This window comes from Taudactylus pleione, unplaced genomic scaffold (genome assembly GCF_031769625.1).
Source record: "Taudactylus pleione unplaced genomic scaffold, aTauple2 ptg000216l, whole genome shotgun sequence".
Lineage (NCBI taxonomy): Eukaryota > Metazoa > Chordata > Amphibia > Anura > Myobatrachidae > Taudactylus > Taudactylus pleione.
In genome coordinates, this window is record NW_028284618.1 from 3,564,034 (window position 1) to 3,585,435 (window position 21,402).

The 21,402-nt window shown below is 44.6% G+C and overlaps 1 protein-coding gene across 1 annotated transcript in view; it reads right to left on the bottom strand.

The window, feature by feature from the left end:
* LOC148517455 (macrophage mannose receptor 1-like) overlaps positions 1 to 21,402 on the bottom strand; it is a 241,604-nt gene that overhangs the window by 136,556 nt on the left and 83,646 nt on the right. Inside the window, exons 10-12 of the mRNA XM_088478643.1 lie at positions 19,291 to 19,406; positions 4,573 to 4,721; positions 2,240 to 2,439 (exon numbers count right to left, since the gene is read on the bottom strand). Coding sequence (XP_088334769.1) covers positions 2,240 to 2,439; positions 4,573 to 4,721; positions 19,291 to 19,406 — 465 coding nt within the window. The remainder of the gene's footprint in view (positions 1 to 2,239; positions 2,440 to 4,572; positions 4,722 to 19,290; positions 19,407 to 21,402) is intronic.

The following is a 21,402-nucleotide window of genomic DNA, read 5'->3' on the forward strand; positions in this document are numbered from 1 at the left end:
TTTCCTTCCACTAACTAAAGAAGCAGTCAACCAGCCTATAGAAGTCATCTCCAGGAAAAAGAAGTCCCTTCCAGCTGCTATTGATATAGGGTCAGCTTCAGAGAAACACCTTGCTCCTCAGCCAGCCAGCTGGGAAAATATATCTTCAAAGTGGATGCTTGGAAGGAGGCAGCTAAAGAGACAAGTGTGCAACCAGCTATACTGCTAACTATGCTGGGGGAGGCTGGCATCCAAGGATAATGGGTGAATGCCAGGAGGCACCGCCTGCACCAGCTTAATCTCTCAGCCAGTGAGGAAGTCACACCACCTTTAGGAGTGGTTGATGCAGAGGAGATAAGGCCCAAGAAAGGCAAACCAATTGTTTCAGAAGAGGCGTTAATGCTACCCTTGCCAACAGAGCCACCTTTTCCAGACCAAGTTAGAAGGATTTTCCTGACTCATCTACAAATCCACAGCATGAATGAGATGGTAGAGTTCACAGATGCCACAGTCAACCCCATTGCTTTGAAATACCTGAAGGATCTTCAGACGAGGATGGGTCAGCGTCACTGGGCAACCTTGATACCAAACATTTGTATGCCTTTAGACAGCTTTTACTTGTACAAAGGGGGGAGGCAGCAGGAACCCACTATCCTGATGCACCATAGGTAATGGAAGTGGGGTACACAAAAGAAGTGGTTGCGTGGTTGGAGAGTGTTATCCTTCAGAGTAGAGGATTTATCCAGGAGACTCTAGTATAGCCCACAGTATTCCCAGAGCACTGTGATGTTACTGCAGCTGTGCAGAATTTTGTTGGATGTATGGGAAGGAAGCACTGAATTTCAAGAAACATGAGCAATACAAGGACTGGATTATCCATGGAAGCTCAGTCAGTGGATGGGACTTCAGCAGATCCATTGATTTTCTGGGAATTACAAGTTTGCCATTTTATGGTTCCTTTCCTTGTTTGGGGGTGGGAAAGGCCAATGAAGGAAGCTGTTCAGTAATCCTGTTTCCCCATATAGATTTTGAGTTCTCTGGAAACCGACCAGTTGAGAAAGAAATGGGACTATTAGAGTTTGCCCCAGCGTTGCCAAGGGACTTCACTAGATGAGCACAGCAATGGGGCATTCACTACCAAGTGATAACTAAAACCAGACTGGCATTGAAATTTTGATCTCTGCCATGTGACAGGATAGGGACAATTGGTAACTGGAGTAATGCCTTTGTCTGCATCTAACTCTCCAGGTCTTGGGGATTGCTGCCTTGCTGGTAGCCTCAAAGGAGAGAGGGTCTGTGTCCCAGGGGAAACTTGGATACTGGTGAGGTGTTTTCATTATACCCTGTATATTGTCTGTGCCAGACTGTAGTGCTATTTGTTGCGGGCTATTATTTAAATATTATAATTGCTGTTTGGTGCTATCATTTTGATAATTAAACCTATTTACTTTTTTTCGGGTATGCGGCCTCCAATACATGCTGCTGTGTGTTCGAATCAGGTCCATAGTATTTCAGATGCCACCAATACCTGGTGCCTTAGCTGACCTACCTTGTGGTAGGCAGGGCCAGATTAGCAATAGAGCAGATTGAGCTCAAGCTCCAGGCCCCCTCATAAAAATAGGCCCATCATCATGGCAGCAAGAGAAACAGCTGCCTAGCTGGCCACACAGTTGCTCATAAATCATCATCAGTATTAACATTTTATTTCTAGTTTTCTCACAAAATGCTGCAATTGTATTTTTTTTTTTTTAATTGCAGCATAAAGAGACATTGGGGCTGATAGTGAATGTAGTGTATGTGCTGTAAGTGCCCACGTGACTCCGGCCACACCCACACTGCACTGGCCACACCTTCTCCACTTCTCAGTATAGGCCCTTACACATTTTCAGCCCCAGGCCCATGTGGTCTACCAGCCCTATTTTATGGAACAATAGCAACTCTATGTTTTATGTTTGGACACCACTTTTGACAGGCCGCTAATCATGATAAAGCTAAATTGAAGAGAAATTTACTAAAGAATTGAAAAAGTTTAACTCAGTGAAATTGCTTGTTCTAACGCACTAGCAGGCTGGAATTTTATGTGATATTAATGCTTTTGCACACTGCGCATTATCTGATTTTTCTGCCGGCTCGCAAATCTAGGTGCACTGCTAGTTGCTAAAGCTTTGTCAAAATATTCCCCATTCAGTTTTAAAATACATTTTGGTTTGTTTGTTATTACATTCCTATAATATAATTTTTCTTCTATCCGTCTACTTACTTTGTAACATGCACTTATACGGTTGGATGTACTCCATCCTTCTGGACATGTTGGTACTGCTGTCGTCGTCGGGGGGGGAGGCGGTGTCACTCCATGTGCCAATTTCTTGCAGACATACTTAGCTTTTTCATTACAGATGACAACATCCCACAATCCGCCCTTGCTTCCAGTTGTCATAACAACACAACCTTGTTTTCTTCCTTCAAAGTTGATATTGAAATGAATATGTTATGAAGCAAATAGTAATGCAGATTGTAAATATGATGTTCTGTAACTATTACCAGTGGCCAGAGCCGTAACTAGACTTTTTGGCGGCCTGTGCAAGAAAGAGCATTGGCGCCCCCCCCCTTCTTTTTCAAAAATTGATATAAGATGCACCCCCGAAAAAGGGCCAAGGAAGAGATAGGGGAGGCCAGGAGATGCTGTGGATAAAAGAAAGAGGAAGCTACAAATGAGGAGGATGATAAACAGAAAATTGACAGGCCCAAACAGCGCCCCCTGCCCTGCGGTCGCACTACCCTAGTTATGGCCCTGCTAGTGGCCAAAACAGTCATATCCAAAATTTCCACAACCAATATACTACTGGAGCAATAACTTCCAGCCATGTCACTCTGGTGAGCTCCAACACAGGAGAATCCGTCTCTGCAGGTGGAAGCCTCTCCTGTCACTAGTCGGCACTTTGCTCGGATTGCCCAGAAGGCAAACAATGACTATATAGTGACCTTTGCCACTAGCTCCCCATCAGGCAAAGAATCAAATTCCTCACTCACCTACAAAGCCCTAAACCTCTTTTCTCCTCCCTACATCTCCAGCCTCACCACGACTCACATGCCCTCCTCCCCTCTTCACACGGCCAATGACAGTTCGTCTCTAACTGGAAATGCCTCTCTTCTCCATCTCATCATACAGTCCCAAATAAAATGTGTGTTTGCCATTTGAAATATGTGACTTCATGTAAAACAACTCCACCACTTTCTGCAATATTTTAGAATATGGTACATCCTCCCCATGCGCCATATTTTCAGAGATTTCTTTGGACATATGGTGCCAGTAGGCCGCCCAGTCAGACCTTCATCAGGGCACATGCCCCACTTGAATCAGCTATGCACAGCACACCGTGCACCCATTATAGATACTCTATGTCTCTGACAGAACTCCGAGCTCTCCATGATAACTCAGCTTTGCTGAGTAGGGGATGCAGTCATTACTTCGACATTTACAATATCGACAATCATAATGTCAACTCCACAATGTCAACAGAATGATGTTGACATTGTTAAAATGGCGACATGGAACATGTCGACTTCTGGAAAATGTTGACATGTTAAAATTCTGACATTCTCAGAATACTGACAGGGTTGAACTGGGTACACACTAAAATATATTGGCCAGTCTTGTTATACGAGATGGATTGCAATGACCATCGTATAGTGTGTACCCTCAATTCATTGTTAGTTGAATTGTCTGGTTGCATCTTCCCATCTGATGTGTTGCACATCAGATGGGATGATGGGAGAATGTAATGTATGATGTGGTGCAGTAACATTACTCCTGTAATGATATAACATGCCATTGTACGGCGGATTGCACATTGTTTTAGTGGACACAATATGTTGTTGCATCATATCGGACTGTTGCAAGATCGATGTGTTGTTCAGATGTACTCAGCTTTAGGCTGTGAAAAGGGAGTGTAATGGTTTGGCTGTGGGAGGGCAGGGTTAGGCAGTAGGGGAAGGATAAGGCTTAGGCTGCGGTAAGGGAGGTCAGGCACTAGGAGGGAGGGTTAGGTATTAGCAATACTCACTGCCGGAACCACCACAGGAACAGCCGGAAGACACTGTAGGCTCATCTGAAAGACACTTGCTGGAGCCTTCGGACCAGCTGAACCAGGTATGTCACCACTGGACCACCAGGAACGGTTTGTCGACATTCTAATCATGTCAACAGTTAATCAGTGTCAACATAATGAATATTGATTTGGTCACTGTGGAATTGCCAGGCATGTTAACATTATGACCACGTCAACATTTTATACAGAACCTCTGAGTAGTACTACTTTCAGCTAGAGCGGTTGTTCATGTTTTAATGTTTCATTTATTTACTTTGTGTTTTCTTTCAAAGCAGATAGTGAATATTTGTCCTAACAACAGCTGCCTGAGGACTTCTCTAAATATTCATAACATCCCAATTTATACGTGCTTTAATGCATTCCCAAGTTTCTTTGCCACTAAAATATGCTTCCATGACCAACTATCTCTGTCTACAACATGGAACACTGCATCCGGCCTCCTGGCAACCTTGCCACCCCTTTCACAATGGAACATGTGACTTACCTGGCATGTCGGCATTCCAGTGTGTGTACAAAACCATTTCTCTGTTGGTCCATTTAAAAGTTCCCTTTTCCTCCATATCGGAAAGACCTGTCCAGAAATATTTCTCTGGTCTAAGTCCAATCAGACTGGTTAAATAAGCCTGTTCAAACCTGTAATATAAAAGACAAGTGTATGTTTGGATTTGTTATCTACAGTATATTTTTGTATTTATCTATAAATTTTATATACAGGTAATGAAAGCTTTACTGGACAGTTCAGAGCACAGTGGCAAATTATTTGCTAAAGACTACAAACCATAGTGCGATATGTTGGCATATACAGTGCAATCAGCACCCAGAGCAGGTGCACACTATTGCGCCCTTCCACCTTTTCCAGTACCGAAGAGTGTTTAGGGATTGGGCGCATCCAGCATGCGGGGCGTTATGTGTACAGGAATGACAGTACCCACTATGGAAATACAACCATTTTTATTTATTTTCTCAAGCAGGCAAACAAAATATATTGTGCTTATTAAATAAAATATGATCAAAGCAAGACCACCTGCAAACAAAAGAAAGAGAAAGTCAGGAAGGCGGTGGACAGTATGACAGAATACAAAGGGGTGTTTGCACCCATGTACTTCGTAGAGATTATTGAGCAAGTTTTTCTGTACTGTCAGCTCCGCATAAGGAGAGGGTGCTGCTTTGAAGATGATGGTTAAAATAGGACAATACTGCATGGGTTGGGGAAAGGAGAGATGTGCTGTTTGGTTTCCAAGGAATCTGAACACACCTGAAATTAGGCTTGGGGCTTTCTGTTAAACAATGTATTGCGTGTTTAGGCACGGTGTTAAAAAGTAACATCATTAGGGGGCAATACTAGGAGCATTGTGAGTCAATATGAATCAGTCGATAGAAGAGTAGAAGCAGTAACCCAGTACTAGTGCTGCGGCTGCTGCCAGTCATGATAGTACTTTAACATCTACTAAAGCCGGTGGTCAAGGGGAAAGATGGTTTAACTTTGATACCACTTACCATGACTCAATCTGATACACTAAGAATCAATAGAATAGCGGAGGATTCTTTTATTGTCAATGTACAAATTAGCATGTCACACAGCCCCTTTTCAAAACTGGGAAGAAAAGAAAGAGAATTTGGAGCCCCTTGTACAAACTAGCTTTGCTTTACTTAAGCTGCCCACCTTCCTGTGTGTATTTAGAAAGAGTGTTTAGCACAGCTGGGAACCTTTTGAGCTATTGTCATAGGAGGCAACTTCCTCAAAATGTGGAAAATAAAGTTCCTAAAAATGAATTACAAATTATATGTGGAAGACCTTTGCTGCCAAATACAACCAAGTACAGAGACTTCTCTAATGGTGGATTCCAGCGGGAGTGAGCTAATAATATGTGATGATGATAATACCACCGATGAGGGTGAGGATGACAATAACATCTTACAACTGTAGAGATGATTAACAGCACTGTTAGCTGCCTTAAGCCCATTGATAGCTTGTTTTGTGGGGCCCAACCAAACCAAGCACTTCAGCCACAAAAGTGACAGTCCTGTGATGTGCTTGGTTTGTTAAACTGCGCATGTCATTTTTACTATGCAACATAAGAGTGGGTGGAGGGCCCAAGGACAATTCCATCATGCACCACTATTTCTTTCATTGCACTCTACTAGACTGTACTTTACTAGGTCATTGTTGATGGTTTTCTGGTTTGCAAGGCCCATTTCTATGTATTTCCTTGTTTTTTATAGATGTAACTGCTTCTCTGTTCATATAATCATTAATCAATCGATCAAATGCATGATTAACCTGGCTCCCACACTACATGTTTGCAAGGCCCATGTCTCTGTTTTTCTTTTCTTTATAGTTATAACTGTCTCTCTGTTCGTATAATCATTAATCAATCAATGGCATGCTTTACCTTGCTTCCACACTACATGTTTTCCAAGCCCATGTATCTGTTTTTCTTTTCTTAAAAAGTAACTGGTTCTCTGTTCTTATAATTAATCAATCAACCAACCAATCAATCAATGCTTTAACTAGCTAAATAGTATCAAATATTCTACATCCATTTCCCTGTACCGGCCTCAAGCCTCTGATCTAGTTCTTGATTAATGAAAACATTCTACAGTTTTATAGTAAACTGCCATTTTTTTCTGCCACTGCAGTGTCTCTATGTTTCCTAGATGGGCTATATTTTTTTTAAACTGCCACGTGTTTGTGCTTCTACTCTGTCGCTTAGTTCAGCCAGTTAACTTGCTGCAGCCTTTTCCCAATATTGTTGAAAAACCTTTTGGCCTAAATTGGATGAAATCAATATTGTGAGCTTTGAGGTGGTCAAAATTGACTGGAAATTACTGGAATTGTAAGGGAATTGGAGGGTAATAATACTGTAGGAACAAAAATAGGCCCACATTACATGATTTTAGCTGTTTTTATAAAAAATTCATATCCAAAACCAAGCCATTTGAGGGTAGTTTTGGCAAAACATAATGATAAATTAGAACCAAAACCAAAACACGGGGGTCCAAGCACATCTCTAGTTTTAACCCCTTTACTTGCTGGTAGAACCACACACAGTACACTATATAAAGTACAGCTTACTCTGACATAGTGGTGTTACTCTGGAAATAAGACATGAACAGGGAAAGGGCAGGTCCTACTAGAATTCACTTCACTGCCTGCTTCATAGCACTGCCACAAATTTTATCTGATTTTTCCATGTCATCTGGGAGCTCTGGGAGTAGTAAAAAGGATTTACTGGAATAGGTTCAAAAGGAGTACTGTATCTTGCAGAATGCTAGTCCCACTGTGCCGGACACTGTGCCACAGGCTGATGGTGAAGACAGTCCTACACGGTTTTGTTGTCATCAAGGAGGAGCCACCCATCCGTCCTGGAGAGCTTGACCCAGACAAAGATCTAACTTTGGAGACTCTGGGCCTGATTCAGAGCCGCTCATAAGTGGCCGCTCGTACGCTCCGAGCGATGTTCGCACATCTGCGCATGCGTATGGGTCGTAATGCGCATGCACCAACCAGTCATTGCGGTCAGAAATCGTGCGCTCGCAAAACAGCAAGGGCCTGCTAATTTGAGTGACAGAATGAGGCGTTTATGGGTGGTAACAGGGGAAGGTGCTTGAAAACGGGGAGTGGAGATCCGAACGCAGGCGTGACAAACGGTCAAAACGGGCATTTAATGGGAGTGCATGATTAGTAAGGGAGTATCATCGATCACGTCACTTGGTTGTCTTTTAGCCTGAACTGCTCGCAGTGATTGCGGGAAGTAAAACCTACCACAAGCACTGCGAGCAGTTCAGGCACCTTTCGATGTACTCGATTAATCTAATAAATAGCGGAGATGATGTATGATGCAAACAGCCAGGGGGCATCTTTACAAAATAGTGAGCACATGTTTCATTCGCTCGCTCAGACATAGAGGCGTCAACAGACCGCAAAGAGCGAGCGCTCAATTTAAATAGCCAGCCCCTTTTTCTGAACGACCGTTCGCAAATAGCGTCCGGCTCTGAATCAGGTCCTCTGTCTCTGCTCTCTACAGTGACCGCCTTCCTAAAAGCAGTGACAGTGTGTTCAGCACCTCAGTAATGTCTGCACATGCGCTGTTGCACTTGGGACCAGTGGACTGGTAGTCTATATTTAAAACTTCTAAAGATAAAAAGCATGGCTGATCTGCCCACGCTATGCCCCTGCCAGGACCACATGTCCCGAATCCCACTACATATATAGGTCTGTAACTAGGGTAGTGCGACCTATCCTCATCATCTTCTGCCCCGCCCCTCCTCCTATCTCTTCTCTGGCCCTTCCCCATGAGGCCATGGCCCATTTTCAGGTGCACTATCTTATGTCCCTATTTAAAAAATGGGGGGAAGGGGGTGCCAATGCTCCCGCTGGTGCAGGGCACCAAAAAGTCTAAATACGGCTCTGGCCATATGTAAGAAGCTTGTACAGTTTTTGGAGACGACAAAAGACAATTAAAAGGCAACAAAATAGTCTCCAAAAGAGACGGTTCTCATTCATAAATAATACATACACAGACCTACTACTGATTGGGGGGGGGGTCAGTTGTGCTTTTGAACCCCAATGAGGGGCTTCCAGATGTGTCACCCTTGTGGGACACAGAACCCCAAAACAGCAAACAACAGAATGTGCATTTTTGTATATGTACAGTATATAGATAGGATCTTGTTAAATTATTGCTATTAACTTATATTAAACAAACAAGACAATATTTTTTGCAATACAGTTTTGACATGTATAAACAATAAGATGAGTACAAAATACAAAGTACACTTAACTTACCTAAAAAGAGGAAAATATTTAGTTAACACCCATACATGTAGTAAATTTCACTTCCCCTTAATTTACCCAATTTCCTGTCAGCAGTTTAGGGATATTCCTCTACATATAATTCTATCCCTTAAGTTAAATTCCTCTATACCATTATATAATATATACATTTATTTAGCTAAGATAATAGTATTACTCCAGATACCAGTAACGTAAATATACATCGTTAACAGTCACCCAAGTCATTACCCATGACTTTTTTGGTCACAGTATTATTGGTGCATAGTGAATTGAAGGTTTTATATTAGTAAGGGGGTTCATCCTCCCAGCTATCTCGTCACTGTTGCACTGGTCTCCTTTATTTGACTGAATGGAATAGTCAGTTACTTATTGTGTAATATGGATATATAGATCTATAGGGCAATCCTTTTTAAGTACTATCCAGGTAAATGTGGCTGTTGGCGGAAGGGGGGCATAGTGACTGTGGCAATGGAGAGACACAGGAGGTGATGAGCTGAAGTTGCTGGAGAGACACAGGCCCTGATTCAGAGGCACTCGCAAAAAGCGAGCGCTTGCTCTGAATCAAGGTGGGTGCTTTTTTTTTAGTTGCGGCCTCTTGGCCGCTCGCACAGGTGTGGGTTACCACCCACAGCTTATGTGAGCGGCCAGGTGATGGTCGCGATGGTCAAGACCATCGCGACCATCGGGCTTGCGGTGAGACCCTTGCGGTAGGCTCTCGCTGCTGCAAGCCCCAGTGGACTTCCTGCTCTAATAGAGCAGGAAGTCCACCTACTGACATCATGAGTGATGTCAGTAGGGCCGCCCTCAAACAGCAGGTTTTCCTGCAGGAATCTCTCCGTTTGCCCAGCCACCCCCCCCTTCCCGCCCACCTTCCAAACGGGGCGAGCTGTCAATCAACATCGACAGCTGCCTCTTTTGGATGCGAATGCCGAATTGCCTAACAATCGACCCGTTTGCAATCGCATAGCGCTTGCGAGCGGGTCTGAATCAGGCCCACAGGGTGGGGGGATGCTAAGGCTGCTGGAGAGACAGGGTGAATGCTGTGGCAGGGTGGGGAGAATGTGGTGGCTATAGAGACACGGGGGAAGCTGTGGCGGTGGAGAGACACAGTAAAAGGTTCTCAGGCCACAGAGAGACACAGGAGGGAAATGGAAGCTGTAGTTGCTGGAGAGACACAGAGTGGGGGGAATGCTGTGGCTACGGAAAGACAGGAGGGAAGTTGTGTCTATGGAGAGACACAGAAGGGAAGCTGAGGCAGCTGGAAAGACACAGGGTGGGGGGAGAATGCTTTGGCTATAGAGATACACAGGGTAGGAAGAATGCTGTGGCTATGGAGACACACGAAGGAAAGCTATGGCCATGGAGAGACACAGAAGGGGAATGGAAGCTGAGGCTGATAGAGAGACACAGGGTGGGAGGAATGGTTATAGAGTGACATGGAAGGGATCTGAGGCCATGGAGAGACAAGGGGAAGCAATATAAGTTCATGGAAAGACACAGGGCAGATCTGAGGCCATGGAGAGATACAGGAAGGGAAGACACTAAGGCTGCTGGAGAGACACAGTGGGGGGGAATGATGTGGCTATGGAGAGATATGGCGGGAAGTTGTGATAATGGAGACACACAGGAAGGGATCTGAGATTTATGGAGAGAGACAGGGGAAGATCTGAGGCAATGAAGAGACACAGGGATATGGAATATGAGGCCACTGCGATCGCAGTGGAGCCTTCGCATACGGCAATGCATGCACAGTATGCAACAATCGGCCGTCTGCATACAAAATCACAACAGTGATCAGTAATATATCAGTCCCTCAGTTAGGACGATATTGTGGTCATTAGAATGGCGCTTCTGACTGGCTGAGTGCTTCTTGATACTTCCCACTGGATTCAGTATGATTTATCGCTGGCCGTTCAAATCCCGACAGCGGCAGCCCGACAAGGATAAAAATCCTGATCGTCCTAGGTAAGTATTTCCTAACCTAATTTTACCCCCTAACCCTAAACCTCCCTTAGGGGTGCCTAACCCTAACCTTCCCCCCAAGTGTCTAACCCTAATCCCCCCTCTAAGTCCCTAAACCTAACTCCCTCCTTCCCTGCTGCCTAAACCTAAGTCCCCCGGGGGGTGCCTAATCCTAACCCCCCTTCCCCTAGCCTAAACCTAACCTCCGGGGGGCTGGCTAACCCTAATTCCCCCCCAGGAACCCTAAACCTAACCCTCCCTTCCCTGCGGCTGTCCGTGCCCGTCGCCCGGCTTACCTTAGATCGGTAAGCCGGGTGTCGGTCTCCCGTTGTAGGGAAAATGACAGGCGTTGGGATTTCGACACCTGTCATTTAACCCTTGCCAGGATTATACAGTTGGGAAGCCGGCGGTGGGCACTGCCGTTTCCCCTTCCCACTGATTATAAAGAAATTATTAGTGTGGCTGCTGTGGTCTATTCCCTTTATGTAATTGAATTTGCATTCTATCCGTGGTAATAAAACAGATTCCCAGTTGATTTTTTTTAAAGAGGAACACAGCGGATGCTTACATTTAATTGATTTTAATTAGCAGTTTAATTTTAATTTTTGTAATTATATTTGACATGATAAATGCAACTTTAGCACAGATGGCGTAGTGGTTAGCATTACTGCCTCACAGCACTGAATTCAATTCCTCGTCATGGACTATCTTGAATGGGTTTCCTCAGGTGCTGAGGTTTCCTCCCAGACTCCAAAAACAGACTGGTACAGCATACTTGCCTACTTTTGAAAAAGCATTTCAGGGAGATTGTGAAAGCAGCACCTATGAGCGCAGCAGTAAAGTGGGCGTGTACTGCTACATCTGAGAGGCGTGTCATAAAATTGATTTACATCCACATGTAAATGAGCCCCAAAGCAGTTAGTAAGATCTACTTGTTGATGAAAACACACTGATACTTCTCAGAAAATACATGTAACCATAGGGATCATTGTGCCTTATACCAAAATGCAGGGAAATTATACTAATGATCCTATTTGAATGTATATATCTCGGTTTTTTCTTTTATATAACAGTGTCATAATGGGGGTAAGGTGAAATGAGAGAGATTGGTAGACTATTCAGGGAGACAGGGAGATTGCTGCTATTTCAGGGAGTCTCCCTGACAATGAGCGAGAGTTGGCAAGTATGTGGTACAGTAGGTTAACGACACAGACAAACCATCTTATGTATGTGACACATAATTTAAGCAATATTTTGTGAACTTTTTTGTATATGTAGTGCGCTACTGCGCTTCCTCTATAATGCTACATTAGATGAAGCATTTACCGTTACCAAGATGGCCGCCATTAGGTAGTCTGTGCATCTCGAGTCACTGTGTTCGAGCATCGCAGTGGCTTACAGATGTTTACTACTCAGCTCCGTGGGAAAACGGCTGGTCCGCTATATACTTCACTCCATCTCATAGCAATATAAGGTTTCTATGGGCAACATTTCCACTTCTAAAAACTCTTACTTTAGTAAATACTCATACTGTGTACCCCAATGTTTCTTCAAAAACCAGAAATTCACAGTTTTGAAATGAGTGATAACAATACTTTGTAGTAATAGAGATGTAATTTGCAGAATGTAACAGATGTTGAAAGTGGAGTGTGCTACTGCGCAGAGTTAAGGTACACATCCACTAGACGATTAAATTGAGCGATTGAACGATAACGATATCTTTCAATCGTTCATAAATCGTTTGCAAATCGTTAAGAAAAATGTGTAAAACGACCAGCAATGCGCGCTCCCGCTGGTCGCTTAGAAATCTATCATCGGGCAAACATGCTGGACAACCTGATGAGAATGTTTTAGTCAGTTGTCAGTTTTAGCAGGTTTCGAGATGATTGATGTACCTACACTGAATGACTGCTCATTCAGTGTAGGCACATCACAGACTGACAAATGACTGTACGATTTCAATGTCGTAACCGTGCAGTCGTTTTGATGTCTTTTAGTGGATGTGTGCCTTTACTCCTCCAGGGAGGCTGCATTCTCTGTTCCAAGATGGCTCCTGAACTAAGTGTGCATGTGTGGCACCATCTTGTCACTGTGTAGGAGCACCACAGTGGGAGACAGTTGTCTTTCACTTAGCTGCAGTGTCGCCTGCATTTACCTGCGACCCACATGACCTTCCAGAAAACCTGTAATGCTAACTTTTTACACTCACTGGCTTGTGCGTTTTATGACATGACACCCCGTTCCGCTCAAGCTCCACTCCATCCTACCAGTGTATGTAACAGTGAGTACGGCTGTGCCTGCTTTATCTCCAATAAACCACTACACTGGTTAAGCAACTGGGCTGTTCTGAGTCTCAGGGCATCCTTTGGTGTGTACTCTGCTACATCAACAAATACAGAAGCCGATTAGAGCAGAGAAGCTGCACAAGTCTTTAAGAAGCATACACACAGGAGCTACACCCATAGGGCCATATTCATCATCACTTAATTTCTACTAAAATGTAGGTGAAAATTAACACTTTCACCAACTTTTGTAAAAATAATGTTCAGGGCCATTCATTAAGCATGTAATGCAGGAGATATCACAGATATCTCCTGGTTACAATTATCCCCCAATAATTTCCAGTCCCAAGAAAAGGACGTAGAAATTATGTAATTCATCAAGTTTCGAAAAAGCATTTTTTTGGAACTTGTGAGTGATACTGTATGCCACTCTGAGGGAGTGTACAGTCCCTGATACCCATCAGAAGATGCCTTTTACACTTTGTGCAGTGTAAAAGGTCTGTGTTCTACCTGCGGCTCTCGGCTTCCCTCCTCCCTGCTCTTCTGCTCTATCCTCAGCATGACCCGACAGTCCAGGGTTCACCTGCTGGCTGTGTCTTCAGGCTGGAAGGAGAGAGGAGCCGGGGGAGAGGTGACAGACAACTTTGGCTGCCTGTCATTGACTGCTTGCCAGTGCAGCTCCTTCAGGCAGCGAGACATTGGAGCTGGCGGGCACCGCAGATAGGACCCGACAGTGGGAGGGGATTGTACCTGGAAGAGAGCACCGGGCAGTGGGGGTGGACAGGACCAGGCAGCAGGGGCTTGGATGGACAGGACACTGCACAGAGGAGCCAGCAGCTTAGACGGGATACAGCAGTGCACAGTGGACCAGGCAGCAGGGGTGGAAAGGACACCACAGAGAGGACGCGGCAGCCCGTGGGAGACACAGTACAGAGGAGCTGGCATAGGGGGGTGCCACAGACTGTAGAGAGAAGCTGTTGAGGGAGACACTGTAGAGAGGAGTTGTGAGGGGAGACACTGTAGAGAGGAGCTGTGAGGGGAGACACTGTAGAGAGGAGCTGTGGGGGGAGACACTGTAGAGAGGAGCTGTGGTGGGAGACACTGTAGAGAGGAGCTGTGGGGGAGACACTGTAGAGAGGGGCTGTGGGGGGAGACTTTGTAGAGAGGACCTGTTGGGGGAGACATTGTAGAGAGGAGCTGTGGGGAGAGACACTGTAGAGAGGAGCTGTGGGGGGAGACACTGTAGAGAGGATGCCATCAGGGTGCAGTTAAAGGGAAAAAGTATCACATTTCCGAAAAGGTGTCTTCGCAGAAATAGCATATTTTCGGAAGCGATACTTTAGTAATGCAAGAATGATGAATAGGGCTAAGGTTAACAATGAAGTCGTGGCGAGTTCAAAACTAAAATATCACACATTCAATTTTTATCATGAGGAATAGGGCCCCTAATGAGAGTCTACAAGGAATACAAGCCTTAGGTACTCTAGGGCTTTATTCCATAGTGCTCATTGTCTGCAAATAAAAACTACAAGTCTAAAATTCACTTGTTGTAATTTGAATGTGAGCAAAAATGTCATGAAGCCATCATTCATCATGTGTGATGCAATTTTCCATCACTTTTTATGATGATGTTTCCTGTGTGTGAGGATTTTGATGTGAGCAACAAACTAAAATTTAAGAAAAGCTGTCTAGTTCCACAGATTGTCCTCTATAAGGCAGGACCATAGAAATGGTGGAGCCAGTGAAGCTTGTACTCCAAGCGCCTGCTCCGGCTAGGGCACTACAGATCGGCCGTCCGACGGACTTCAGCTTTGAAAGATGGAACAGAGCTAGAGGGAGGTGGGACTGAGCAATGGAGCCATGAGCAATAACAAAAAGGGAGGAGAAGGTGATTCCTTCCCGTCATCGTCCCCAGCTCCTCCTCTTGGTCTCCTCTGATCTGGGTCCCACCTCCCATCCTGATGTCAGCAGCCAGTCTGAGTCGCACAGATTGAGAGTCAGTCACACAGGAGGAGAGAACATGGCGGCAGTGTCCCTGAGCTATGTGCTGTAGTTCAGAGCCTGTGTTGCGGTGCTTTTGTCTGGGAGGAGTCTGAGTGGTGAGTCTGGTGATATCACACTTAACTGCTCTGATGCCACATGCCAATAAAGGCCACTATTGTGGTATAACATGAATATGTGAATATGGGGCACTACTGTGGCATAACATGAATAAGAGACACTACTGTGTGGCAAGACATAAATAAGGGTTACTACTGTGGGTTATAACGTGAATTTGGGTACTACTGTGTGGTGTAATGTGAATAAGGGACACTACTGTGTGTTGTAATGTGAATAAGGGATACTACTGTGTGGTGTATTGTGAATTAGGGACACTACTGTGTGGTACAATGTGAATAAGGGACACTACTCTGGTGTAATGTGAATAAGGGACACTACTCTGTGGTGTAATGTGAATAAGGGACACTACTGTGTGGTGTAATGTGAATAAGGGACACTACTGTGTGGTGTAATGTGAATAAAGGACACTACTGTGTGGTGTAAAGTGAATAAGGGACACTACTCTGGTGTAATGTGAATAAGGGACACTACTGTGTGGTGTAATGTGAATAAGAGACACTACTGTGTGGTGTGTGGTGAATAAGAAACACTACTGTGTGGTGTAATGCGAATAAGGGACACTACTGTGTGGTCTAATGCGAATAAGGGACACTACTGTGTGATGTAATGCGAATAAGGGACACTACTGTGTGGTGTAATGTGAATAAGGGACACTACTGTGTGGTGTAGTGCGAATAAAGGACACTACTGTGTGGTGTAATGTGAAAAAATAGTTATGTTATTAAAATGACACAATTTTCTCAAAAGTGGGTTTGCTGATTAAATAATTAGTACAACTACAGTGTACTTATGATCAGCAAACCACTATATGGGGATTGTTAAGTCAAGGTAGAAAGAATGTTAGTATATACTAGGGGTGTGCACCAGCCACTTTTCGTGTTTTGTGTTTTGGTTTTGGATCTGGATCTTTCTTCATGTTTTGGATCTGGGTTTTGGGTTTTGGATCTGTATTTTTTTGAAAAAAAGCATAAAAACAGCTAAAATCACAGAATTTGTGGGGTTTTCTGCTCCTATGCTATTATTAACCTCAATAACATTAATTTCCACTCATTTCCAGTCTATTCTGAAACCCTCACAATATAGTTTTTAGTCCAAAAGGTTGCACCGAGGTAGCTGGATGACTATGCTAAGGGACACGAGTGGGTGGCACAAACACGTGGCCCATCTAGGAGTGACACTGCAGTGGCAGACAGGATGGCAGTTTGAAAAACTAGGCCCCAAACAGTACATTATGACACAGGCGCACGCTTGGCGCTGCTCCTTTGTTGATGCACGTGCAGTCACAGTGCACACAATTCACAAACACAGAAAAGATTTTTTTTATTTTGTTTGGAATGCACTTTGGGAGTTACACCACCCTTTAAGAGATGAGCCAGCCAGCCCTTTACTTATGGGACTCAGGCGCATGCTTGGTGCTGCTCCTTTGTTGATGCACGTGCAGCCACAGTGCACACAGGCCCTGATTCAGAGCCGGACGCTCTGATAGAGCGCTCACTCTGAATCAGGGCCGGGCTATTGTCTTTTTTGAACTGCCTCCTGTGGGTGCCCACCCACAGCTATAGCAAGTGGGTAGGAAGATGACCATCGCGACCATCGGGCTTGCGACGAGACCCTTGTGGTAGGGTCTTGTTGCCACAATCCCCAGAGTGCTTTCGGCTCTAACAGAGCCAAAAGCACTCCCTCTGACATCACTTGTGATGTCAGTAGGGCGGGCCCCAGACAGTAAGTGTTCCCATGGGAACACCTCCGTCTGGGCAGACACGCCCCCGGCCCGCCCACCAAAGGGGGCGTGCTGTCACTCAACATCGACAGCATGCCCCCTTTGGTACGGGACTCGGAGCGGCAGTTTGCCCATCGCATCTGGGTCTCTCGCATGCGCATGATGGAGCTGGCTCCATTGTGCGCATGCGCACTGGGCAACCATTGACCCGCTTGCGAGCGCATGGCGCTCGTGAGCGGGTCTGAATCAGGCCCACAGTTCACAAACACAGAAAATATTTCTTTATTTTGTTTGGAGTGCATTTTGGGGATTACACCACCCTTTAAAGGTCAAGCCAGCCAGCCCTTGATTTGTGACACAGGCACACACTTGGCGCTACTTTGTTGATGCACATGTGGCTACAGCGCACACAATTCACAAACACAGAAATAATTATTTTTTTATTTGTTTGGAGTGCCATTTGGGGGTTACAGCACCCTTTGACGGATAAGCCAGCCGGCCCTTTACTTATGACACAGGGTCACGCTTGGCGCTACAGTACTTTGTTGATGCACATGCGGCTGCAGCGCACACAATTCACAAACACAGAAAAAATATATATATACTTTTTTGTAGTGCACTTTGGGGGTTACAGCACCCTTTAACAGACAAGCCAGCCAGCCCTTGCTTTATGACACAGGTGCACGCTTGACGCTACATTGTTGATGCACGTGCGGCTACAGCGCACACAGGGGGTCATTCAGACCCGCTCGCAAGCAAAGGACGCTCGCAAGCGGGTCGATGTTTGCCGAATGCACATGCGCACGACGGAGGGAGCTCCGTCGTGCGCATGCGCGAGACCCGGCGAGCGACGAGGAATACGTCGCTCTGGGTCTCGCACCAAAGGGGGCGTGCTGTCGATGGTGACTGACAGCACGCCCCCTTTGGTGGGCGTGCCGGGGGCGTGGCTGCCAGACGGCCCCACTGACATCAGTAATGATGTCAGTGGGAGGGATTTTGGCTCTGATAGAGCCAAAATCACTCCTGGGCTTGCGGCAGCGAGACCCTACCACAGGGTCTCGTCGCAAGCCCGATGATCACGATGGTCAAAGACCATCGCGACCATCTTTTTGGCCGCTCGCATATGCATTTTCAGGTAGGAGGGCACTGATTCAGAGCGAGCGCTCTGGTCAGAGCGTTCAGCTCTGAACGAGGCCCACAATTCACAAACACAGAAAAAAATAATTATTTTTTTTGGAGTGCACTTTGGGGGAGCACCCCTGATGGACAGATTACTCCCTGGAGAACACTCCAGCACCCCTTTAGGACTACAGCCTTTATGGGACACTGCACAACACAGTCCAGCCAGCCCCTATAGACTTTGGAGTGGACACAGCCCCTATGGACAACAGCAGCACAACACAGCCCAGCCAGCCCTAGGTCCCACCCTCCCTCTTCACTGTCCACAGCCGGAGTTAGAAATGGCACCGACGTGGGGACCTTTTATAGAATCCAAAACCTGCGAGATCCGGAAGGCGGGATGATGACGTTTTGCCTCTATTTCAGTTCCGAGGCAGGCGGGAAAACCTGAGCCGCACTCGGTTCCCAGCTCGGATCGGGGGGGGGGGCAAGGATTGGGGGTTCGGATTTCAGAAATCCGAACCCGCTCATCCCTATATATTACATGATGAAATCCTCATCATATCATTCCTGTAATATGGACTAAGACAGAGTTTTATTACTCATATTAGATGTAACCCTCTAATTGAGGTACCAATAATTGCAAGGAGTTCTCTGGGATAATATCATTCATTCTGGATTGATACACACTCCTTTAAGGGAGGACAATTGCAGTATTAATATTTTTCACTAATTAATACAATCCATTAATACATCCCTGTTATAATTTCAAAAATTATTACAGATTTATATAGAAGAAGGTAGTCACCACAATCCCAGCAAGAGAGGGAGCTATATACTCATTGTTTAAATAACAGGAATATACAGATAATCACAATAATTGCAACAATATGGCAAAACTCAAATAATGAGGTTTATTATATATATATATATATATATATATATATATATATGTATATATATATATATATATTGTATAGGCGCACACATACAGCGGGCACAGACGAGGGGCGGTGCTGACAATAGGAGGGAAGTCCCCCTGCCTTAAGTGCCACAGGACCCCCGAAATCGTAATTTGTCCCTGCTCCCAGTGCTGCACCTGGACCCTGAGTGTCCCCTCCGAACCACACATTACTAGGCTTCCAATGTTGCCCTGTGGATAATTCTGTGCTTTTGTCTTTCATTTTTATTTTACTGTACCTGTCTTCAACAGTCATCAGAAAGGCTGCCTTATTATTGCAAGTGCTGTTCGCTTCTGAAAATGTTGTAGACGTTTCACTTATAGAGTAGCAATAGTAGCCATGCCTTCTCCAGCCCTGTCAACATACAGTATAAGATGATATGATATAAGCACAATCACAATACAGTAAAATATGACTGTACAGTACATACCATTGTGACACAGCTACAGTATATTGTGATTATGCTTACATTAGGAAAAGAGGAATGCATGACTAACGTTGTAGATGTAGTTATAATGGACCAATTCAAGGGCTGCAGCAAGGTTTAAACAAGTTTTGGCTAACTTATTAATTATGTCTACTGAGTAGTCATATGCTACATTATATAACCAGAGAAAACAACAAACTCATCCAGCCATGAACTCAATGAGATGCGCTAAGTGCAACACTCTGATGCTGGCAATTACAATCTGTCCCAAAATGGTTCAAATTGGAGATGTGCCTGATTTCACTGTCCTGTTCCCTTTAATCCAGCACAACCAGGCCGCATTGTTCCACTTGGCAGAATGGTTCCATAACATGCGGTTTCATTATTATGAACCTCCCTTCAGCATGAATGATTACAACAAAACCCTACTTAGTGAACAACCAAGCCACCTACCTTTACAACAACACATTCCTTAAGTGACTACATCAGAACCTTAATTAGGTCACTACAACATAACCTTCCTTAGATCACTATATCAGAACCTTATTCAGGTCACTGCAACAGAACCTTTCTTAAATCACTACAACAGATCCTACTTTGGATAACTACAACATAACCTTCCTTAGATTATTACAAATAACAGTACATTCCTTAGATGCCAATAACAAAACATTCTTTGGATCACTGTAACATGACCTTCTTTAGATCACTACAACATAACCTTCCTTAGATCACTACACCACCTTATTTAGATCAAAATAAAAGAACCTTCCTTAGATCACTACAAACAACAGAAACTTCCTTAGATCACTATAACAGAACCTTCCTTAAATCACTACAACACCTATCTGAGGTCACTACAACAGAACCTTCCTAAGATCACTACAAACAACGGAAACTTCTTTAGACCACTACTAAAGAACCTTTCCGTAGATCACTACAACAGAACCTTCCTTAGATCACTACAAAGGAACCTTCCTTAGATGACTGCAACACCTACCTTAGATCACTACAATGTAAACCTTCATTAGTTCACTACAAAAGAACTTTCCTTAGATCACTACAAAAGAACCTTCCTTAGATCACTATAACAGAACCTTCCTTAGATCACTGCAACAGAAACTTCCTTAGTGTCATGCCTGAGGGTTAGAGTTGGTCAGAACAGGCTTGGGAGACAAAAGTGGAGACTTGGGAGGCGTGGATGAAGTTAGGAGGCTTGAGCCAAGACTTCCTAATGTATGAGGTGACGAGTTAGAGGAGCTGTAGAGGATGATGGGCGGGAAAGCAAGGACAGGAATGCAATGTCACAGCCAGTAGGAATGAGAACTGGAGATAATGATACTGTATAGATGAGCAGAATCGGGTAGGGACCGATGATGCTGGATTATTGAGTAGGGCTGGAATGATCGGTAATGCTTGACTGAAGAGCTGGAACTGTTTGAGACTGATAGTGATGAACTGGAGTACTGAATCGGTTGGACACAGATGAAGAAGTTTTGAAGTTCTGAATTGGTTTGAGACCGACGATGATGAGGTAAGATCCTGGAGTGGTTTGAGACCAATGATGATGAATTAGATTTCTTAATCTGTTTGGGACAGATGATGAATGTGTCAGATGGGATCGATGTTTGGAGAGGACATAAGGAATTGATGATTGGAGATATTGGATGAGACAGATGATTGGAGGTATCAGATGGGACCGATGATTGGAGGTATTGAATGAGACTGATGACTGGAGGTATTGAATGAGACAGGTGATTGGAGGTATTGAATGAGACCAATGATTGGAGGTATCGGATGGGATTGATGATTGGAGGTATTGAATGAGACCGATGATTGAATGTATTGAATGAGAACAATGATTGGAGGTATCGGATGGGATTGATAATTGGAGGTATCGGCTGGAATGAGTGGAGGCAGTAA